At 40.1% G+C, this 18,673-nt stretch overlaps 1 protein-coding gene across 1 annotated transcript in view; it reads left to right on the top strand.

Annotated features, from left to right (window-relative positions):
- arap2 (ArfGAP with RhoGAP domain, ankyrin repeat and PH domain 2) overlaps window positions 1-18,673 on the top strand; it is a 162,424-nt gene that overhangs the window by 125,827 nt on the left and 17,924 nt on the right. The window contains exons 19-26 of the mRNA XM_006801720.3: window positions 148-211; window positions 769-932; window positions 1,620-1,832; window positions 2,051-2,156; window positions 4,858-5,005; window positions 7,439-7,516; window positions 14,908-14,982; window positions 15,883-16,000. Coding sequence (XP_006801783.2) covers window positions 148-211; window positions 769-932; window positions 1,620-1,832; window positions 2,051-2,156; window positions 4,858-5,005; window positions 7,439-7,516; window positions 14,908-14,982; window positions 15,883-16,000 — 966 coding nt within the window. The remainder of the gene's footprint in view (window positions 1-147; window positions 212-768; window positions 933-1,619; window positions 1,833-2,050; window positions 2,157-4,857; window positions 5,006-7,438; window positions 7,517-14,907; window positions 14,983-15,882; window positions 16,001-18,673) is intronic.

Genomic DNA, 18,673 nt, shown 5'->3' with positions numbered 1-18,673 from the left:
CGATGAATGAATGCATCACCTCTCAAGTTCCATGGCGAAAGTTTTCTCAGGCTTTGGAGTGAGATCAAATAATTCTAAAGATGTTTCTCATTTGAATGTATGCCTGCATTTTCTAAACCTTGTTGCCTTTTTTTAACCCCACTCCAGCTGTCTCCACACATACTGAGGGTGAGGACAAGATCCAAGTCCTGCTGATGGTCGAGTGTGGAAGGTATGTCTCTAAGGGGGGAGAGGGAGAGGAAAAAAGCCTGTGCTAATTGGAACTGTATTAGCAATACAGCAACAATATGCTTTATGCGGTCCTGTTAGCTTCGACTTTTGTCTTGTTAGTCCAAATGCACCTTACCTACTGTAACCATCCAAGGTAATTAAAACCTCGCCTCAGTTAGAGAGAAGGTGTGAGATGGCACGTAGCATCGCAGCCCTCACACAAGCCAACCAGTTTAGTCTCGCGTTTAGCATCGTGCAATAAAACTTTGTCTTTAATTGCTGTTTGTTTGTATGTTTTTTTTCTTTCTTTCTTTTTTTTTTTGATCAAACCTACTGGGAAACCAGCGGTTGTTTATAGACGTGTGTTCTGTAGAAGCTCTTTGGATTCCTTTAATCATGTCGGTTGTTAATTTAATGACTTAGCAGCGCGTTTCTAAATATATGAACTTAAGGTCATCGAATAGAAAGCGCCGTGTTGTACGGGCAAATCACAGGATGGCATTCTTCACCAGTAATTACTGTGTTTCTGTCTCTCTTTTTTCACATATATATAAATAGAACAGTTTACATTCATGGCTTCAACAAGATGGATTTCACCGTGTGGCACTCTGCTATCAAACTGGCTGCTGGCACAGACGGCAAGGCGCTCGGCGACCAACAGCTGACTAAAAACGGTGTTCCTATTATAGTCGACAGCTGCATTGCTTTTGTCACTCAGTATGGTGAGCTACATTGTATCTCTCAGCTCAAAGAGTTTGTTGTTTTTCTTTAATTTGAAAAAAGAAAGTTCTGCATTACTATTATTATGATTTCCCATTGAGCAGCTGATTCATCCAGTGCACTGTGTTGCGATGAGAGTTTCATGCTTTCTAATGTTGTCTGGCAATGCGCTGCCATTATCCTATCTCTTCCCTTTTAAAAAAACAGTTTTAGAAGTGTGGAAAATAAATGTAGTACAACTGCACTCTGCTGTTAATCAGAGGAACGCTCCATACAAAGTTAGAAACTGCATCATACAGAGTCCTGGCTTGGCTAATGTATGGTAACTGTGGACTTTTACAGTGTCAGGGTAAGTAGTGTGCTGTATAATGAGGGATTGGAATAAAAGTTAACTCTGAGTGAGACTGTGAAATGGCACAGAAGGTTAATATACCTTGCACTGACAATTTTATTCCGCCTGCAATTTAGATTCAAATGTGCTTATGCAACATTGTTAAATCCTACAAGTCACACTGTCCATAAGGCTACTTACTTTTCTATAAATGCATCCTGTCATATAGAAAATCTACATGCTGTCATTTTCTCTTGGAGATGCTACACGGCAGAGCTATTTGTCATTTGGACAGAACATGTGCAGAAGGAAGCTGGCGATTTCTTATTAATCAGAGGTCTTCTGACACTGTGCCCAGGTTTGTGCCAGGAGGGAGTCTACCAGAGGCCTGGGAATCCTGGTCGAGTGTCTCACCTCCTGGAGGAGTTCACCCGTGATGCCCGTAATGTGAAGCTGAGGGAGAAGGAGCACCAACTTCAGGATGTGACTGACACGCTGAAGAGCTTCTTGTCTCAGGCAGAAGATGCACTACTGACCAAGGAGCTCTATCCATACTGGGTGTCAGCTCTGGGTGTGTGAGCTTTCTGGCATGTGGGATGTCAAACACTATAAAGTCTGCAGAGTTGTAGGAAAGAGAGAAATACACAAGTTCACCATGCTAAACTGTGTGAATTTGCAGAGTCATTTTAAACATACTGTAAAAACCCTTTTGTGGCATGTGTTTGAACATAAGCTTTTCTACTTGTGTTTATTCATTTTATTATGTTTCTTCTCTACTTGGTTCGGTAGATGAGAAGAACGAAAGGCAGAGAGTGAAGAAGTACTCCGCTTTCATAGAGAGCTTGCCAAAGATAAACAGGTCAACCCTTGAAGCCGTGCTGCAGCATCTTTACAGGTAAAAACGCACGAGATCACAGGCATCGAGCTATGACATGTGTAGCATTTGTGTTAGTGAAGCTGTTTTATTACAAAGGTCAACTTTTACATTCTGGGAGGGTTTAAGGGTTTTTAAAAACTCGAAACCCGAGGCACAAAGACGACTTAAACAACATTGTATTAATAAAAATAACACAACACAGTAAATAAGATGATAGAGCTGGTTTCTAACCACTGAAGAACTAACCCTGTACTCTAAAATGCATCTTCTATTTATGTACCCTCGCTATCCACACTAATTATGTGCTACAGATGGAGCAGTGGAAACTGCTGCACCTACACAGTGCAGACAGAGTGGGTGAGACACAGACAGAGAGAGAGAGAGAGACCAGGGACTATTTTTTAATAACCATAAATAAGTGGAAGGATATCAGCCTACCAGATAAACCTGTTGAAAATCCTAGCATTTGCCAGATTCTTTATTTCTCTCTAGTTTGTTGTAGCTGTCTTTATACATGGAAAACAGCTAAGCTCATAAGCTAATTAGCTGCATTAGCTAACCAAATTTATCCTACCTGTGCTTAGACTTCACAGGGAGGTATATATTTTTTCTGCTATAATCTAATTTTATTTAAATTTTTGTGTTTAAACAAACTTTCATACTCTAAAAAATTATGTTCAGTGGAAGGGAAAACAGTGCTGAATGCTAAGAAGATAGCTTTAGCCGTTTAAAAGTAGCACATCTAGCTGTTTCAGAGCATTATTTTAGCACCACACAGCTAGTTAGCAGCTAAAAGCTAAAGCAACCTATTTGTTAGCAAGCTAATGTTGCTAGTCAGTGCTGAGATTTGGTATAAAAACATTACTCATAGCTTTCTGGATTATATGTATTTTACATATTTTGCAAAGTGCAGTCCAAATGCTGTAGCTTCAGCTTACACAGATATAGTAACTGTTAGGAATAAAATGATTAAATAAAGCTGGTTTTTATGATTTTTATGTACACACTGCGATTTGCTCATGAAAGAGTTAGCACTCTGTGTTTTGAGGGTGGGAAGCTTCATTCAGCGCTATGACTGAATTGAATTATTGTGATTGATGTAGAGTGCAGAGGTCTTGCAACATGCTTATCATAACTAGTTAACAGTCAGGATGCTTTTTTTCTGGGCTAAGGGAGTCCGAGCAGAATGTCCCGAACTTAGACAAACATGACATTTGGATGCTTGAGTTATCAGTAACAGAAAATGCCCACGGCACACACAGGCAAAGTTGAGTGCCAGACAACTTAAGTTTTGCCATCCATTGTTTCACTTTTTATCACTGATATCAACTTCTGTCTCCTGTGGCCGGCAGCACAATGTAGCAGTTAGGCATCTTTTGGTTGTTAGCAGATGGATATGACACGAAAACATCTTCACGCAGTGTAAAGTCACAGGAGAACCAGGGTCACATCTGCATGACCCAGCATCTTCGTGATGCACAAGTTTTTCTCTTACTTACTGCAGCAAAGTTCAAAACCAGCCTAATTAGTTCGACCACTTTTGCAGCAACTTGTTGGCACTAATTGGGATTAAAAACCCATTCTTTGATAGCTACTTTGCAATATTATGCATTTGTAAGTTGTCCTAATGTTCTTATCTGACCTTGTTGCTGATGAAACAAGTGTGGCTCTCCAGAGGCCGCTCTGCATCACAGACAAAGCGAGCATAGCGGTTCAAAGGTCATGAGGCCCGAGCGGCCCTCTGGTTGCTGCTTGTCGCCTGCTGATTAGCTGCATTGTTTCCTCTATTCTCCTAATGACCCCCGTTATTTTTTTTTGTTTGCTTTTTTCCCCTCCATCTGACCAATACTGTTAAATATTCTTTCAAATTAAGTCTGTTTGCTGAACAGTGAATGCACTGAAAAGTTGTTGTGGGGGAAAAACAAACCAAGCTGAGCAGAAAAAGATTGTTTTTGTGAAGTAACAGTGTCCTTCGGTTGAAAGCGATGAATCAATTCCATATTGTTTCTAGCGAGCGCTGGCATTTTTCAACTGAGACAGATTGTGTGGCTCATTATTAAAGACTCAGGCAATTAGCAAACACATAGCTGAGGTCTACAAAACGAGTGGCGCTATTTCTGGCTGTGCGCTGCTTTTTGTTTCTTTTTATGAAAATCATATATTTTTCCCTCAGTTGGTTACGCTGCTGAATTCTCTACTTCTTCACCTCTGGATAATTTGAACTGTGGAGATTTCTAGTAATAGATTACAGCCGTCTCGCGCTTTGTGGACTGAAACTACTGATTTACTGTTTGTTTTACCTGGAGTGGAAATGCAGAGACAAACAACACAGAAGATACAGAACCAAAGAAAAAGCTTGCACAACTTTGATACCGTGCTGCAGCTACAAAAACCCCTTCTTCCACCTCTTATGTTGTTTTTTAAATATAAGCACACCGCTGTCTTCGTGTATCATTCACTCGATTTCCCTTGGAAACCTGCAGTGGATAGATTTAGCTCCTTTTGATATAGATTGTTTAGAGAAGACTTAATTGACTTGATGCTTAATTTGGAGCGAGGCCCGATGTTTCATTCAGCTCTCTGTGTGCTCGTGCCACAGCGAGTAGTATGAGTGGGCTTTAGAGGCCACGAGAGCGATTCAGGAAAAGATATGAGCCACTCGTGTCGACCTGCGGGTACATTAAGGGATTTTCTAAGCATGTTTCTCTCTGTTATTCAGGATCCAGCAATGCTCCCACCTGAACCGCATGCCAAGTGAAAAACTGGCTTCCGTTTTCTCCTCCTGCCTGTTCCAGACTCGAGGACAAACCACACAGGAAATTAGTGTGGTCCACGACCTAATCAGCAACTACATTACGCTCTTCAGTGTAAGTCTGAAATGTTCTTGTGGGTTTTTTTTTTCTTTTGCGTTGATAAGCACGAAAAACCGATTGGACTGAGCTCAGCTGCTTGACATGAATCTTCCTCTTGTACCTTAGATAACATCCAGTTTTTATCACATAAACACACATTGCATAACTTATAAAAAAAACAAAAAAACAACCAAAAAACAAAAACAAGACGGTTGGTACATTCAGTAATATTCAACTCAGGTTATTGCCGCGTTGTGTTATTGCCAAATGTACGCTGCACAGACAGGTGGCACAGATTATATTAATAAAGGAAAAACAGGTCTTCTAGAACAGAAAAGTAGCAGTGGACTCTGTGGTTCAGGACATCTTTGGTTGAAGTAAAAAACGAGCCCAGCTTTGTAAAGCTCTCTTCTATATGTGTGGAGTCTTTCTGGTATCACCAATATATCTGATGCTATCTTTAGGACTAAACAGCCATTTTTTTCTTTTGTTTCTTGTTTTCTGTTGTTGGGTTAAACAACTTTTAACTGTGATTAAAGTTAATGTGCTGTTTATCGTTCGTTCCTCATGCCTGGCTCACGTGACTATAATCTGGACTTCTGCTTGATAAACAATATAAAGAAATGTAGATGCCTCCATACGATCCTCTTATACCTTAAATGACCCTAGCAGATTAATAATAGTCAGACACTGGTAATAAATGACATAAACAGCTTTGTATTTGTGGTTTAATATATAGAGAACTTATCGTTTGTACTTTTAAACATTGCAGAGGACTTTGAACTGTACAAGAAGCAAAGACATCCTCACTTTTTAGACCTGCTTTGCTTTGAGCTGAGCTTCAAACCCACGGGAGTTTACATTTCATATGATGCATCTTACATGAACCAGTCTCTCAAGTTAAAACTTGTCCGCAACATCCTTGCGACTAAGAAATATCAGTGTTTTCCATGTGATTGCATTGAATGTCTTCACACAGTAGTTACCATGACACACTTTTGATTGGAGGGTAATTACCCAGGTTGCCTAGTTGGACCAACATGCCGTTGTCCAACTCAGACTGACAGCAGTCACTCTCAGACAGATTGGCCAAGGTTTGCAAGTAATTATCATCTAATTTATAAATACAGACAGATTGACAACATAATGCAATTAATTAGAGTCACACTTGAGTGTAACTCATGTGTGGCGCCTCTCTTTGCAGTAAGGCACTTCAATTAACTGGTTGCCAACTGGGTGTATTCCCATGATATTCCTATATTTTGGGAATTCTCCACACCGTGAAGGCAGCGTGGTGTTTTCTGTTTGTTTTTTTTAAGGATAAAAATCTGGTCTTCATTTGAAAACTGGGTGAAGAGTCGGAAAAATATAGATCTTATCCTGCGAACGCTGTCATGTTTCGCACAGGCAGTGTCAGACGTGTTTATCATTCATCCTGTAACACAGGATAGAAGCTGTAATGAATGTGTAGACAATCAATGGCTGAGTAAAAAAACCAAAACAAAGTATCCAGATATTACCATATTGCATATCTAAACCAAGCTGCAGGCATGACTTTATTTACACTCTCTTACTTACAACCATCTGGGGAGCTGAAGTGTTGTTGCCAAATCTCCACAACAGGCTTGACTTTGCTGATGTGTGGATGGGAAAGAGGGGGGGGGAGCTCAGGATCAATGTTACCCTTGGAGAGCTGCCTGGCTTATGGGATACGCAGCACCGACTGACTGTTAATTCCCTTCGGAACGCCCGGATCCCTCTTTTTCTAACGTAAAAGGAGGTTCATTCACTCCAAATCGGTTGGCGACGCCATCATTCGCATGACAAATAGCCATTAAGCCCAACCAATCATGAGTCCAATAGCGCCGAATACGCTCAGTGTGACCATAAAACGAGCGAGACGCTTCGCCAATTAAAGCACCAGTTCTGTGGTGGCTTCTGTCGACGGGGCCCATTATCAGGCCTAAACACACACACATACACGCGATGAGTTTCCCAGTTTGTTTGGATTTTATTTTCAACCCCAATCTTTGCTGCCACTCGTATAACTCCAACAAAGGAAATTGTTCTCTGAAAATGATAATGATGTTTAAAAAAAAAAAAGTTGGATTGGAGAAAAAAAAGTCATTTCCCACACAGAGCTTTATGAAAGAAGAGAGTATTCCGTGTCGAGCACTCATCGCAGCCAACTTTCTCTTTCAAAATGAGGTTTTAGAAGTGTTAGCTGAGCAGCTCACTCTTTCCCAGGTTTAATCTGCTCCTCCACGTATCACATTTAAGCGCTGAAATTAATATGACCATCAAAAACGGCTGCGGGATTCTATCAAGCAAGATGATGTTTCTCAAGTGCGGTTTACCTGATTAGAAACTTTTCTCTGGCTCAGTCTGAATTGACGTGTGTTTGTGTGTGTGTGTGTGTGTGTGTGTTTTGTGATGTTTTTTCAACAGGTCAGTGAAGACCAGGTGCAACAGATGGAGAGAGAGAATAGCTTCATCACACGCTGGAACGACAAGAAGGACACGACAGTAGGTCGACCTGCAGAACCCGAATGGAAATCACAAATGGGTGTTCAGTGTGTGTGTGTGTGTGTGTGCATTGATTTGCCTGCGTGCGTCAGGGACTCTAAAATGTGGGATTCGTTTGAACAGGTTTCCTGTTTTTCTGGCAGAAATGAAGGGAGAGGCAGGAGCAGGCGGGTGAGGAAAAAGGGCTTTGTTCCTGTTAACCTTTACAGCAGGTACTTTATGCCTGGATGCCTCAGCCGAGAAAAACATTTGGTTCAGATAACTGCTCAGGAAAAAAAAAAGATGAAATCACATGCCGCTGCTGTTGTTGAAATCTGAAATAAGTTGTTTATGAGTGCTCCTTTCTGCCCTGCCTTCCTCCCTCAGCCTTGTCCGTAGGGTTTCACAACAATGTCGGCTGCTCGGGGGCAAAAGAGTTACTCAGTGGAAAGCAAGTGCTATTAGAAAGCCGTCGGAGGTGAAAATTGGGATGACGTTTTGATTTTGGATGTGAATTCGGAGGTCTTAAAATAGGAAAGTTATTAGTTTTTTCATTAAGAGCAATTATTTAGTGTAATTACAAGTCAGCGTGGAGAACACATCTCTATGGAGATAATAGGTATGTTTATTTTAGGGATGATTTGAAATTTTAGCAAAGTTAAACTTTGCTTAAAGTCATTTAATGTTACATTAACCATCTCGTTTTACTGACTCGGTTTGATCGTTTATGATCACTCGCTGGCTTTGCTGTAAAGGCCACTGCCAGACCGTGGAGCAGAAGCTAAAGAGCAATTGAAGTCGGTCTGTGCCTGATACGAAGGTGAAAAGTTTAAAGCAGTAAACTGAAATGTCCATAATATTGATCTTTGTTATGCAGAATCGCCTTCCACTTGCACTCCACTTCTAGAAATATGGAAAAAGTTGGTAAAGATGAGATTTCCCACCCACGAATAAATGCCACCCTTGTGCTTATGTATGCATGGGGTGTATTTATAGTGATGTGTGGCTCAGCTTTACATAAGCCATCATGTAAAAAAACAGCACTTCAGTTGCTGTTTTTTTTCAACAGGCTATCTGAAAATGGTAAAAACTGCTTTTCAGCTCTGGGTTGTTACAAAAAGGGCAGAACTCTATTAAATGCACCGGTCATCATTCATCCTGTTTTTTTCTAAACAGCAACTGTTTCAGGGATAATGTTGCATTATTATAAAATCCATCAACATTCAGTCTATAGATTCCTCTGGAGTGGAATTAAGAATGTGAGAATTAATTTTTATCCTGCACGGGTGGGTGCTGCTTCCATCTCTGCAAAGTCGAGCAAACCTTTAAAAAGAGAAGCAGCTAAATAAAGCTCCTGAGACACAGGAGTAGATTTCACAAAAACCCTTTATAAGAGCATGCTGACCTTTGTTAATTAGCACTAAAGTATAACGTACAACTAAAGTATTGGGGGAAAGAGAAATCACCAAACTGACTGGGGTGTTGATGCCAGTTTTCATGTCAGTTCATCATAAAGAGCTTTAAACAGTGTCAGCCAGCATGGCTGTAGTCTAAAGAAGAAACTGAGCGACTGTGTGTGTAGCCTAGGCAGAAGCTGAAGTATGAATAAGAAGCTTTGCAGGACAAATGGCTCTTGGGTTTTCACTCAAAAACCATGAGACGATTGTGTCAGAGGACTCGGGGCCCTCCAGGTGAAGGTTCTGACCTCATCTGTTTCGTCTTCAAGGCAAGAAGACACCCAGCAAGTGGATAGTACAGATCGACTTAGGCAGTGAGTAAATCAGTGATATAATGAGGTGCGAGACATTGTCATGCCTTTTAAATTCAAAGTGCCACTTGAAAAATCGATGCTTGCATTTACAGCCAGGCCGAGGATGGCTTTGGTTAGAGAGATTAGAAATGGCTTCATTCTTTACTCCATAATCTCCTTAAAACCCTTTAAAACATTTAAAACTTCCCTTTTCTTTTCTCTACAGTAATCAGCATGTTTTTTCCCCTTTAATTATCTTGCAGCCCACAGCTGTAATGTTTGTAAAGTGGTCCCGGTATTCCTCCCAATACACAACAATGAAGGGGAAGGAGGAAAGCAAGATGGCCCCATATCTGTGTGTGACATTTTCACAATTACAGCTTTAGCTTCATTGGTTTGAATGACTGTAATTTTTGTGTCATTTGAGGGCCACAGGAGTCAGAAGTGGCTTCCTCCCTCTTAGCATGCGATAGTTCTCCCAGCACAAAGCCAATAAGGGACCTCAGTTCACCTGCACATTAAAATGACAAAAGAAAAGTAACTGTAATTTCAAGATATCTAAGAAAAAAGAACCCTTGTCGTGCCCACTTAGTTGTTAATTCTCTTGAGACAGATTACTCCTCCCGCTGCATTGCCAGAAATCCAGATTAGGTGCTATAGCTATGACCCTGTATCTCAAAAATATAAATTCATTTTCACGTTTTCACTTAACTTTTTTAGTTTTTCACACCGCCGCTTTTTAATTTGATGAGCAGAGGATTAAAGCTCCAGCACTTGGAGAAAGGTGCTGTGATTTGTACCGACAAGCGAGACATTACTTGGAATTTGACCTCTTTGATGTCGGGCAGATTTAAAAACTCTTTTTTAAAATTTTGCATAGCTTACATTGAATTAGAAACCTCTCTTCTTCTCTTTGTGTTTCTGCAAGTGAAAAATGAAAGTCAGAGTTATGGGGGTTATTTCTGAAACATGCATGTTTCACATCATCAATCAAATTTTAATATTACACAAAAACAACCTGAGTAAACACAAAATTCAGTTTTTAAATGATGATTTTGTTTATTAAGGGAGAAAAACTATCCAAACCTACCTGGCCTTGTGTGGAAAAAATAATTGCCCCCTAAACCTAATAACTGGTTGTGCCACCCTTGGCAGCAAGAACTGTAATCAAGTGTTTGTGATAACTGGCAGTGAATCTTTCACATCACTGTGGAGGAATTTTGGCCCACTCTATTCTGCAGAATTACTTTAATTCAGACACATTGGAGGATTTTTCATCATGAACAGGTTGTTTAAGGTCATACCAAAGCATCTCAAACAGATTTAAGTCCACACTATAACTAGGCCACTCCTGAACCTTCGTTTTTGTTTTTTGGGGTTTCTTTTTTAGGCCATTCAGAGGTCGACTGATGGTGTGTTTGGATTATTGTCCTGCTGCAATAACCCAACTGCTCTTGAGCTTCAAGGCATGAATTAGATGTGGATTTCCTGGTAGAGAACAGAATTCATGTTTCCATCAATTATGGAACGTACGTTAGTTAGTTTAGTTAGTTACTTTTACTCCAGATGTAACAGTCATCAAGCCTTCCAACAAGTCAGTCCATCGAATATTTCCCAGAAGTCTTGGGAATCATGAAGATGTTTTTTGAGGGTTGCGCCTTTGTGTTCTTTTTGGTCAGCAGTGGTTTTCTTCTTGGAACTTTCCAGTGGATGCCATTTTTGCCCAGTCTCTTTGTTATGGTTTAATCATGAAGTCAGACTTTAACTGAGACAAGTGAGGCAGTTCTTCAGATGTTCTGCGTTTTTTTGTGACCTCCTGGATGAGCCATTGATGCTCTTGGAGTATTCTTGGTAGGTTGGTCACTCCTGGGAAGGTTCACCACCAGAGATGGACAGTAACGCATTAGTCACATGTTACTGTAAGCCGATTACTTTTTTCAAGTAACAAGTAATGTAAGGCAGCGGTCCCCAACCCCCGGGCCTCGGACCGGTACCGGTCCGTGAGTCGTTTGGTACTGGGCCGCGAGAGTTGAGGCTCAGGTGTGAAATGTATGGTTTTCAAGATTTTTATCGGTTTTCAGCATTTTTGTTATCGTTTTTATTGTTTACTTGGTTTTCCTGGGTCTTTTCACGTGTGTTATGAATAAATCTTCTTTTTTTAGGTACCGGTACTACTTTTATTCTGTTGTTTTTATCCGCGACACCTTAAAGGCCGGTCCATGAAAATATTGTCGGGCATAAACCGATCCGTGGCGCAAAAAAGGTTGGAGACCGCTCATGTAAGGGATTACTATTGTAATTAGATTCCTGTTACTTTCCCGTAAACACGTTGCGTTACTGCGTTACTAAACCGTCATGATTTTGTTTGTGAGAGTGCCTCATGACAACGACGTAAGCACGTGCGACGTCCGTGGCAACAACAGATGTGTGTAGATCGAAAATGGATAATATGGAGTGTTGGAGAGAGTACGGCCATGCAGCGTTTAAAGCGTGGACGTACTGGCATTTCTTTAAGTTTTAGTTGACAAAAACGTTATAGTGTCTGCTGTACAGTCTGCGTGGGAAGAAAACTTCTTTCTACAGGGAAAAATTTACCTTCAAATCTGAGCAAGCACCTAGCAAGCCGCAACAGGAATGTGAAATTCACAGAGAAACCCCCGGATCCTCCCACTGACATGACCGCTATGGCGGTAAATCTCTGCCTGCTCTACTCCTGCCATACGGGAAAATAGATTTAAGAGCGACTGAACTTAGTGCCATTGAATCTTTGATTTTATTTATTTTTTGCTGTCTCCAAAAGTTGATTCTGTTCATCTTGACGTAGCGTTTTGTGGGAGAAATTTTTCGTCACTCATCCAAGTGACTTCTTCAGTCTCAGCTGACTGCAGGTTTTTCCAAATCTTATAAACAGTACATTTGCATAATGACTGAAACCAGCCCACTGAAGGAACAGTGGGCTGGGAGGTCAGTTCCTTAATCATAATTATCCAAATTCTCATGAAACGTTTCTCCCACAAAACGCTACGTCCAGATAAACAGAATCAACTTTTGGAGATTTACTTTCCTGGATGATTGAGAATGCATCAAGAAGATTTTTTGCTGTGTTTTACTTGCCTCTATGTGAATGTAAACACAAAAAATAATTTTATTTTATATGCTGGAATATGCAGAAAATAGGTTTAAATGCTAAACAAATTTCTTCAAGGCATATAATTAAATTTTTGCTTGATGCAATGTGCATAAAATTAAAAGATTAAAACTCATTAAACAATTTTAAAAAGAGGCTTTCCATTTGATTCAATTTTATATGATGGATTATGTATAAAAATAGAATTGGGCTGAAATGTCTATTGCTTTGTTTATATATTTAGGTTGTGTATCTTGTTTTGAAAATCTAACTTAATAACTAATTACTTTTTTCAAGCACTTTTACCAACACTGTTCACCACTGTTCCAAGTTTTCTCAATTTGTGGAGCTAGTAGGGACCCAAAGAAAACAGCCCCACAACATTATGCCAACAGTAGCCTGAACCATTGGTATAAGGCAGGTATAAGTTGTTTTGTTTATGACAAATTTTGACTCTTTGACTCAAATTTTGCAGTAGAAATCAATACTCATCAGCAGATATGGGCAGTAACGCGTTACAAGTAACACATTACTGTAATCTGATTACTTTTTTAAAGTAACGAGTAAAGTAAGGGATTACTATCGCAAAAACGGTAATTCGATTACCGTTACTTTCCTGTAGGAACACTGCGTTACTGCGTTACTAAAACCGTGATTTTTTTTTTTGCGAGAATGTCTCATGACAGTGATATAAGCAAGTGCGACGTTCGTGACAACAGCTGTGTGCAGATCAACAATGGATAATATATCGAGTGCGGGAGAGAGTATGAGCGTGCAGCGTTTAAAGCGTGGAAGTACTGACCTTACTTTGAGTTTGATTCCATAAAAAGTGACAAAAACATTAGCGTCCATTGTGCGTGGGAAGAAAAGCAGATTCTTCCACTGACCGCCGCAGCACACCTGCACCAGGGCAAACCTCCGCCTACCCTACTCCTGCTTTACAGGTGAAAATAGAGCAACAGGACCGCTAGTCTTTGATTTTATTTATTTTCTGCTGTGTTTTACTTGCATCTATTTGAAAGACTGAGTGTAAACACAAAAAATATTTTATTTTATGTGCTGGAATGTGCAGAAAATAGGTTTAAATATTAAACAAATTTCTTCCAGTCAGAGAATGTTGCAAATAATTAAATTTTTGCTTGATGCATAAAGTTAAAAGATTAAAACTAATAAAACAAGTTAAAAAAAAAGAGACTTTTCCATTTGATTACATTTTGTATGATGGATTATGCAGAAAAAGTAGAATTGGGCTGAAAGATCTATCGCTTTATCACCTATTCAGGTTGTAAATCGTGTTTTTAAAAAGTAACTAAGTAATTAATTACTTTTGAAAATAAGTAATCAGTAAAGTAATGGGATTACTTTTGGGGGAAAGTAATCAGTAATTAGTTACTGATTACTTTTTTCAAGTAACTTGACCAACACTGCTCATCAGACTAGGTAACATTTTTACAAACTTTAATCATCTAGTTTTGATGAGCTTGTGTTAATTATATCCTCATTTTCTTGTTCTTAACTGACTAAAGCCCAACAAACCTGCTTTTTAAAACTTTGTTTGTAGGGCACAGACAATCACAAGATGCTTGGTATAAATGGAGGGTAGCCTTAAAGGGTAAATGCTGTTTATGAACTGAGGGGTTGCACTGAGGCCCAGTATAAGATAAATACTTTTGAACTGTGAATCAAACCAATCAAGTAGGACCCAAGAACAGAATAGCTGGAGATTAGTGTAATCTGAGCTGTGTCGAGATTGGAAACGATGACGACAACCGAGAGCTGTTTTGTTCAGAGTTCAGATGTATGCCATGGGAATAGATATCACTGTATATGCTGTATATGAATACCAGCAGAGTAAATATCTGCCTTTAAAACCACCTTCATTTTCTAATAAATGTATACTAAAAAAGGTGAATAAACACATAGCATTATGATTTAAAAATGTCAGGTTTCACTTCCCAAACAGCAGCATTTTGTAAAGGCTTTTACCCTGAATAAACATATTTCCTTTTCTTTTGTGTGGTGGTATTTCGCTCGCACAAGACTCAAAGGATACAAAAAAAAGTCAGTGGCTGAAAACCCATCTCTCTCTCTGCTGGGTTCATTCTCACACTTGTGTTTTTTTTTTCTCCATTGCCATAATAACACATGAAAATATCTTTAGGTGCTTCTTCAAAATATTTTTAAACTGACAGCACACTTAAAGTTAACACCCGAGGAAAGCATTTCGGTTGCGGTGTAGGTGAAACATTCGTCTTTCTCTCCCACCTTTCCGAGCGCGCCTGTCTCACACATGTTCTCTTTATTTAGCCGGGTTTTGCATTCCATTAGCGCTACCAGGATTTTGTTTGCCTCCGGCTCTGAAAACGACCTTTGCTTTTTCAAAAATCCTCCAACCATTTCTCGCCTTTCTCTCCATTTACATTCATGCCACACAGGAGCAGAAATTTAGAAGAAAATGATTCCAATTAATCGTGCTTCATCGATGTTGGGATTCAGCTGATGTGACTCTTTTTGCCTCTGTTTTTCCCTCCTCAGTTTGCTCCGGCTGGGGACTTGATCTTTGAGGTGTACCTGGAGAAGAGAGAGCCAGAGAAATGCTGCTTAATCAAGGTGAGAGTGTGTATATCCGTACTGCTCCTGGTGTGTATTTGTGTGTGTATGTGCACCTGCTTTCCCAAAGGTCCTGGTAGTGAGGTGAAAAAATGGGGAAGGGGATGGAGGCGGGTGAAGCTGGAGAAAGGATGAGGGTGGAAAGACTGAGAGGCGAGGGTGGATGATGGAATTGGGCCGAGACGTCCGTGGTTTAACCTGATGGGAGTACCGCACATACGAACTAATCAAGAGACATTTGACTTAATTGTCTGAGTAATTGCATTTTATGAGGCATATAGGTCTGTGCAAGTTAGGGAGGATTTTTTTTTATTGTTTTTGTGTTTGTTAACAGGGTGACAGCAGAGCTCCAAGGGCGCACAGGGTTACAGAGCAGCACTAAGCAGCGCAGTTTAACATTAATTCTTCATTTGTCTCTGTGGAGGAAAGTGGCGCATTTCCTTAGTTCAGTGCCGTTCATAAAGAGTCAACTATGCAAACTGTGCGCTGTGTACATAACTGAGTCGGATATTTGTGTAATAAATGGTGCACGTTAGGAATGAAAGGCTCTTTCAAGACAAAGATGGTTGAAGGCATCGAGACTGATCCACAGAGCTTATGATCTAACCCAGGGGTGGGCAACTCCAGGCCTCGAGGGCCGGTGTCCCTTCAGGTTTTAGGTTTTTTGAACCTAACACAGCTGGTTTAAATGGCTAAATTACCTCCTCAACATGTCCTGCAGTTCTCCAGAGGCCTGGTAACGAACTAATCATTTGATTCAGGTGTGTTGACCCAAGGTGAGATCTAAAACCTGCAGGACACCGGCCCTCGAGGCCTGGAATTGCCCACCCCTGATCTAACCTTTTATATGCACAGTTTGCTTACTTTGTGTGATCGTTTCCCTTTATGCATTTATGGTAGGTCTCCCCCAGCATGCGGCCCACTGAGCTTGCAGAAACGGCGCTGAATATGAGGAATGTCGCCGTTAACGCCGACGACTTTTGGACCACCTTTGAAGTCATTGAAAATGGAGAGCTAGGTATGTCAGGTTACTAACCACTAAACTTCCTTCTTAGAAATGTTTGAGTATTTTCACAATTGAATATACCAATGGACTTTATCTTAGGCATTGCAATGTGATAATATGATAGGAAAGTCTGGTTAAAAATTTCAATTTATTTCAGTTGTATTTACAGGACACCTCAAGGTGCTTTATATTGTAAGTTAGAGACCCTAAAATAATACAGAAAAAACCTCAACAGTCACACGACCCCCTATGAGCAAGCACTTGGCGACAGTAGGAAGGAAAAACTCCATATAAGACAGAATAAGTCTACTGTTAGTTTGGGACTAAAGGGGGTCAAGTTGGCAATTTCCTGTTTCCCTGTTGTACAGAGACACATTCCAGACAAGTTGCTCTTATTTGGAGACTGTTTTGAGACTGGTTGCCTCCTACCTGCGCAATGTCGTTGTGATTGATAGTAGCAGCTACTTGTAATGTATGTGAAATGTGAAACATTTCAAACCAACAGCCTTTCCTAGGGAGAAGGAGATTTTTTGTTATTCTTCACTTTAATGTGTCGAAGACATACGTTTATTTTTCCTGTGAAGTAAGCATAGAAAGCAAGCTTTTTTGTCCTTAACTTACTTGGAGGTATTTTTATTTGCCTTATTTACAAGTCGCTTTTAGTTTTTATTTTATTTTTTAGTCTTGATTGGTTTGCCAGTATATATTTGCCATCAGCATATATACTGAGGTTTGCTGTGATTTGTAAATGGTGCAGTCACATAGTTTGTCACTATGTGCGGAGCCCAAGAATAAAAGCATTCAGCTGGAAATGAGTATAATATGTCTCTAACTATTAAACCTCACGCCACTGTAACTTGTCTGTTACTTTAATCAGCTTTTAAATATAACATATAGCTCTTTCCCTCAGATTACCCAAGCTTGTGCAACAACACTTCACTAATTGCGACTTCTTAGAATCCATCTGAAGGAAATAACCTAATACTGAAGAAGCACCTCTTTAGCAATAAGTACTTTTTGTTGGGATGAAAAGGTCATTTATTCTTTAACTGAAGTGCTACATTCACAAAGACAGAAGTTTTTATGCGCACTGATCTTTGTGAAGACTTTTGCCTTTGACATTAACGTCGGTTAATGTCACGAGGTAATTTACACATGCTATGGATGTTATTATCATATGCAATTTCCCATCTTTTTCTTTTAACCCAGCTTCTGCTTTCATTCCTCAGTGCTATCATTTGGCTTTGACTTCAGACTGCTAAAACTAAAACACCTGCTGCATTACAACTAAAGGACACTTTTTCTCTGTGACCTCCAAATTTTTTGAGTAAAATGTGAACTTATGTTATAAATGAAACGAAAGTTTCCCTCTAAACTTTTCTGCCGTCACGTTCTCCGTCGGTCCAATTAACATTGCATCACCTTTCAAGTGACCAATTCCATTTAGGGGCACATACAAAGATCACACTTCCTCTTATCCGAGGACCTCGTGAGAGATTATGCTATCTCTAATGAACCAGCGCCTGTGAACGCGGCAGCACGCAGGGAAATTAGCCAAGCATCGTCAGTTTGATATGCACATAAATGAATCATCCTTACCGTTGTGCGTCATAAATTGCCTTCATCTTTCCTGCATGATCAACCTAGAAAGATGACCCACCTCATCCTGCATTAATATGCACTGAGGCCGCCTCACGCACTACACGTGCTGCATTTGATCATAACGCGGTATACGTCAAGAACGGGGCGGGGGCCTACAGACGAAGTTAAGCTTTGTCGCGAAGTTGCTTAGCTTGCGCTCCCCCGTGCACGTCACGGAGCAGTTCACTGAAAGTTTACACCTCACTCTTGTTTGTTTTCTTCCTCACAAAGTTACAGAGGACGAGTCGTCCTCTTCTAAAAATGAAGGTGTGTTGAATACTGAATATATTTGCTGAAGGTTCAGCATATTTTCTATGCCAAAACAATATGTCTGTGGAACAGTAAATAGTTAAGCGATTTCGAAGGCGGTAGCGTGACGGGTTTTGCTCGTAAAAGCATAAAGGAGGGAGGGGAAGTGCGTTAATTAGCCATTTTGGAATATAGCTACCGATAAACACTGTTATCGAGGACAATAAGCAGAAAAGGGGAGCTAATATTTGTGGGGAAATGAGGAACTAATTCCATGGCCTGGGCCTGCAGAGATTCCAGGGAGAAGATAAGCCCACTGTTATGAATAGGTTATGCCATTGTGGCTCTTTTTTTCCCCTTCCTCCCTTTTTTTTTTATTTTTTTAATTTTTTTTTAAAACCTCCTTTGGTTATGAAAAACAGGGGAGTGTAGAGATGGAAGCATCGAGCAGGGGTGGTGGTACACAAATTATCTTCCTTTTTTTGGCTGATAGCATGTACCGTGTTCGCCAATTAAGAAGAGATAATAGGTCTATTTTGCACATGAGTGTGTTTTTATAATCAGGCCCTGATATGCTGTAGATAATTTAATCTGTTCTGTGATGAAACTGGGGGGGGGAACAACATAATTTTGTTATTTGGCTAACTGGAGTTTGTCATGGATTTTATGATGTGGTTTTGTTTTGTGTGTTTATAATTCGTGTGAGATGAGAGAACACAAAAGACCAGGTTGTTGTCAGGTGACTTTTATGACCGCTTTGTCTTCACATCCCTGCCATCTTTTGACATACTTTAG

This window comes from Neolamprologus brichardi, chromosome 3 (genome assembly GCF_056152115.1).
Source record: "Neolamprologus brichardi isolate AB-2024 chromosome 3, ASM5615211v1, whole genome shotgun sequence".
Lineage (NCBI taxonomy): Eukaryota > Metazoa > Chordata > Actinopteri > Cichliformes > Cichlidae > Neolamprologus > Neolamprologus brichardi.
The sequence above is the reverse complement of the archived record's forward strand: the minus strand, read 5'-3'. Positions and strand labels throughout refer to the sequence as shown.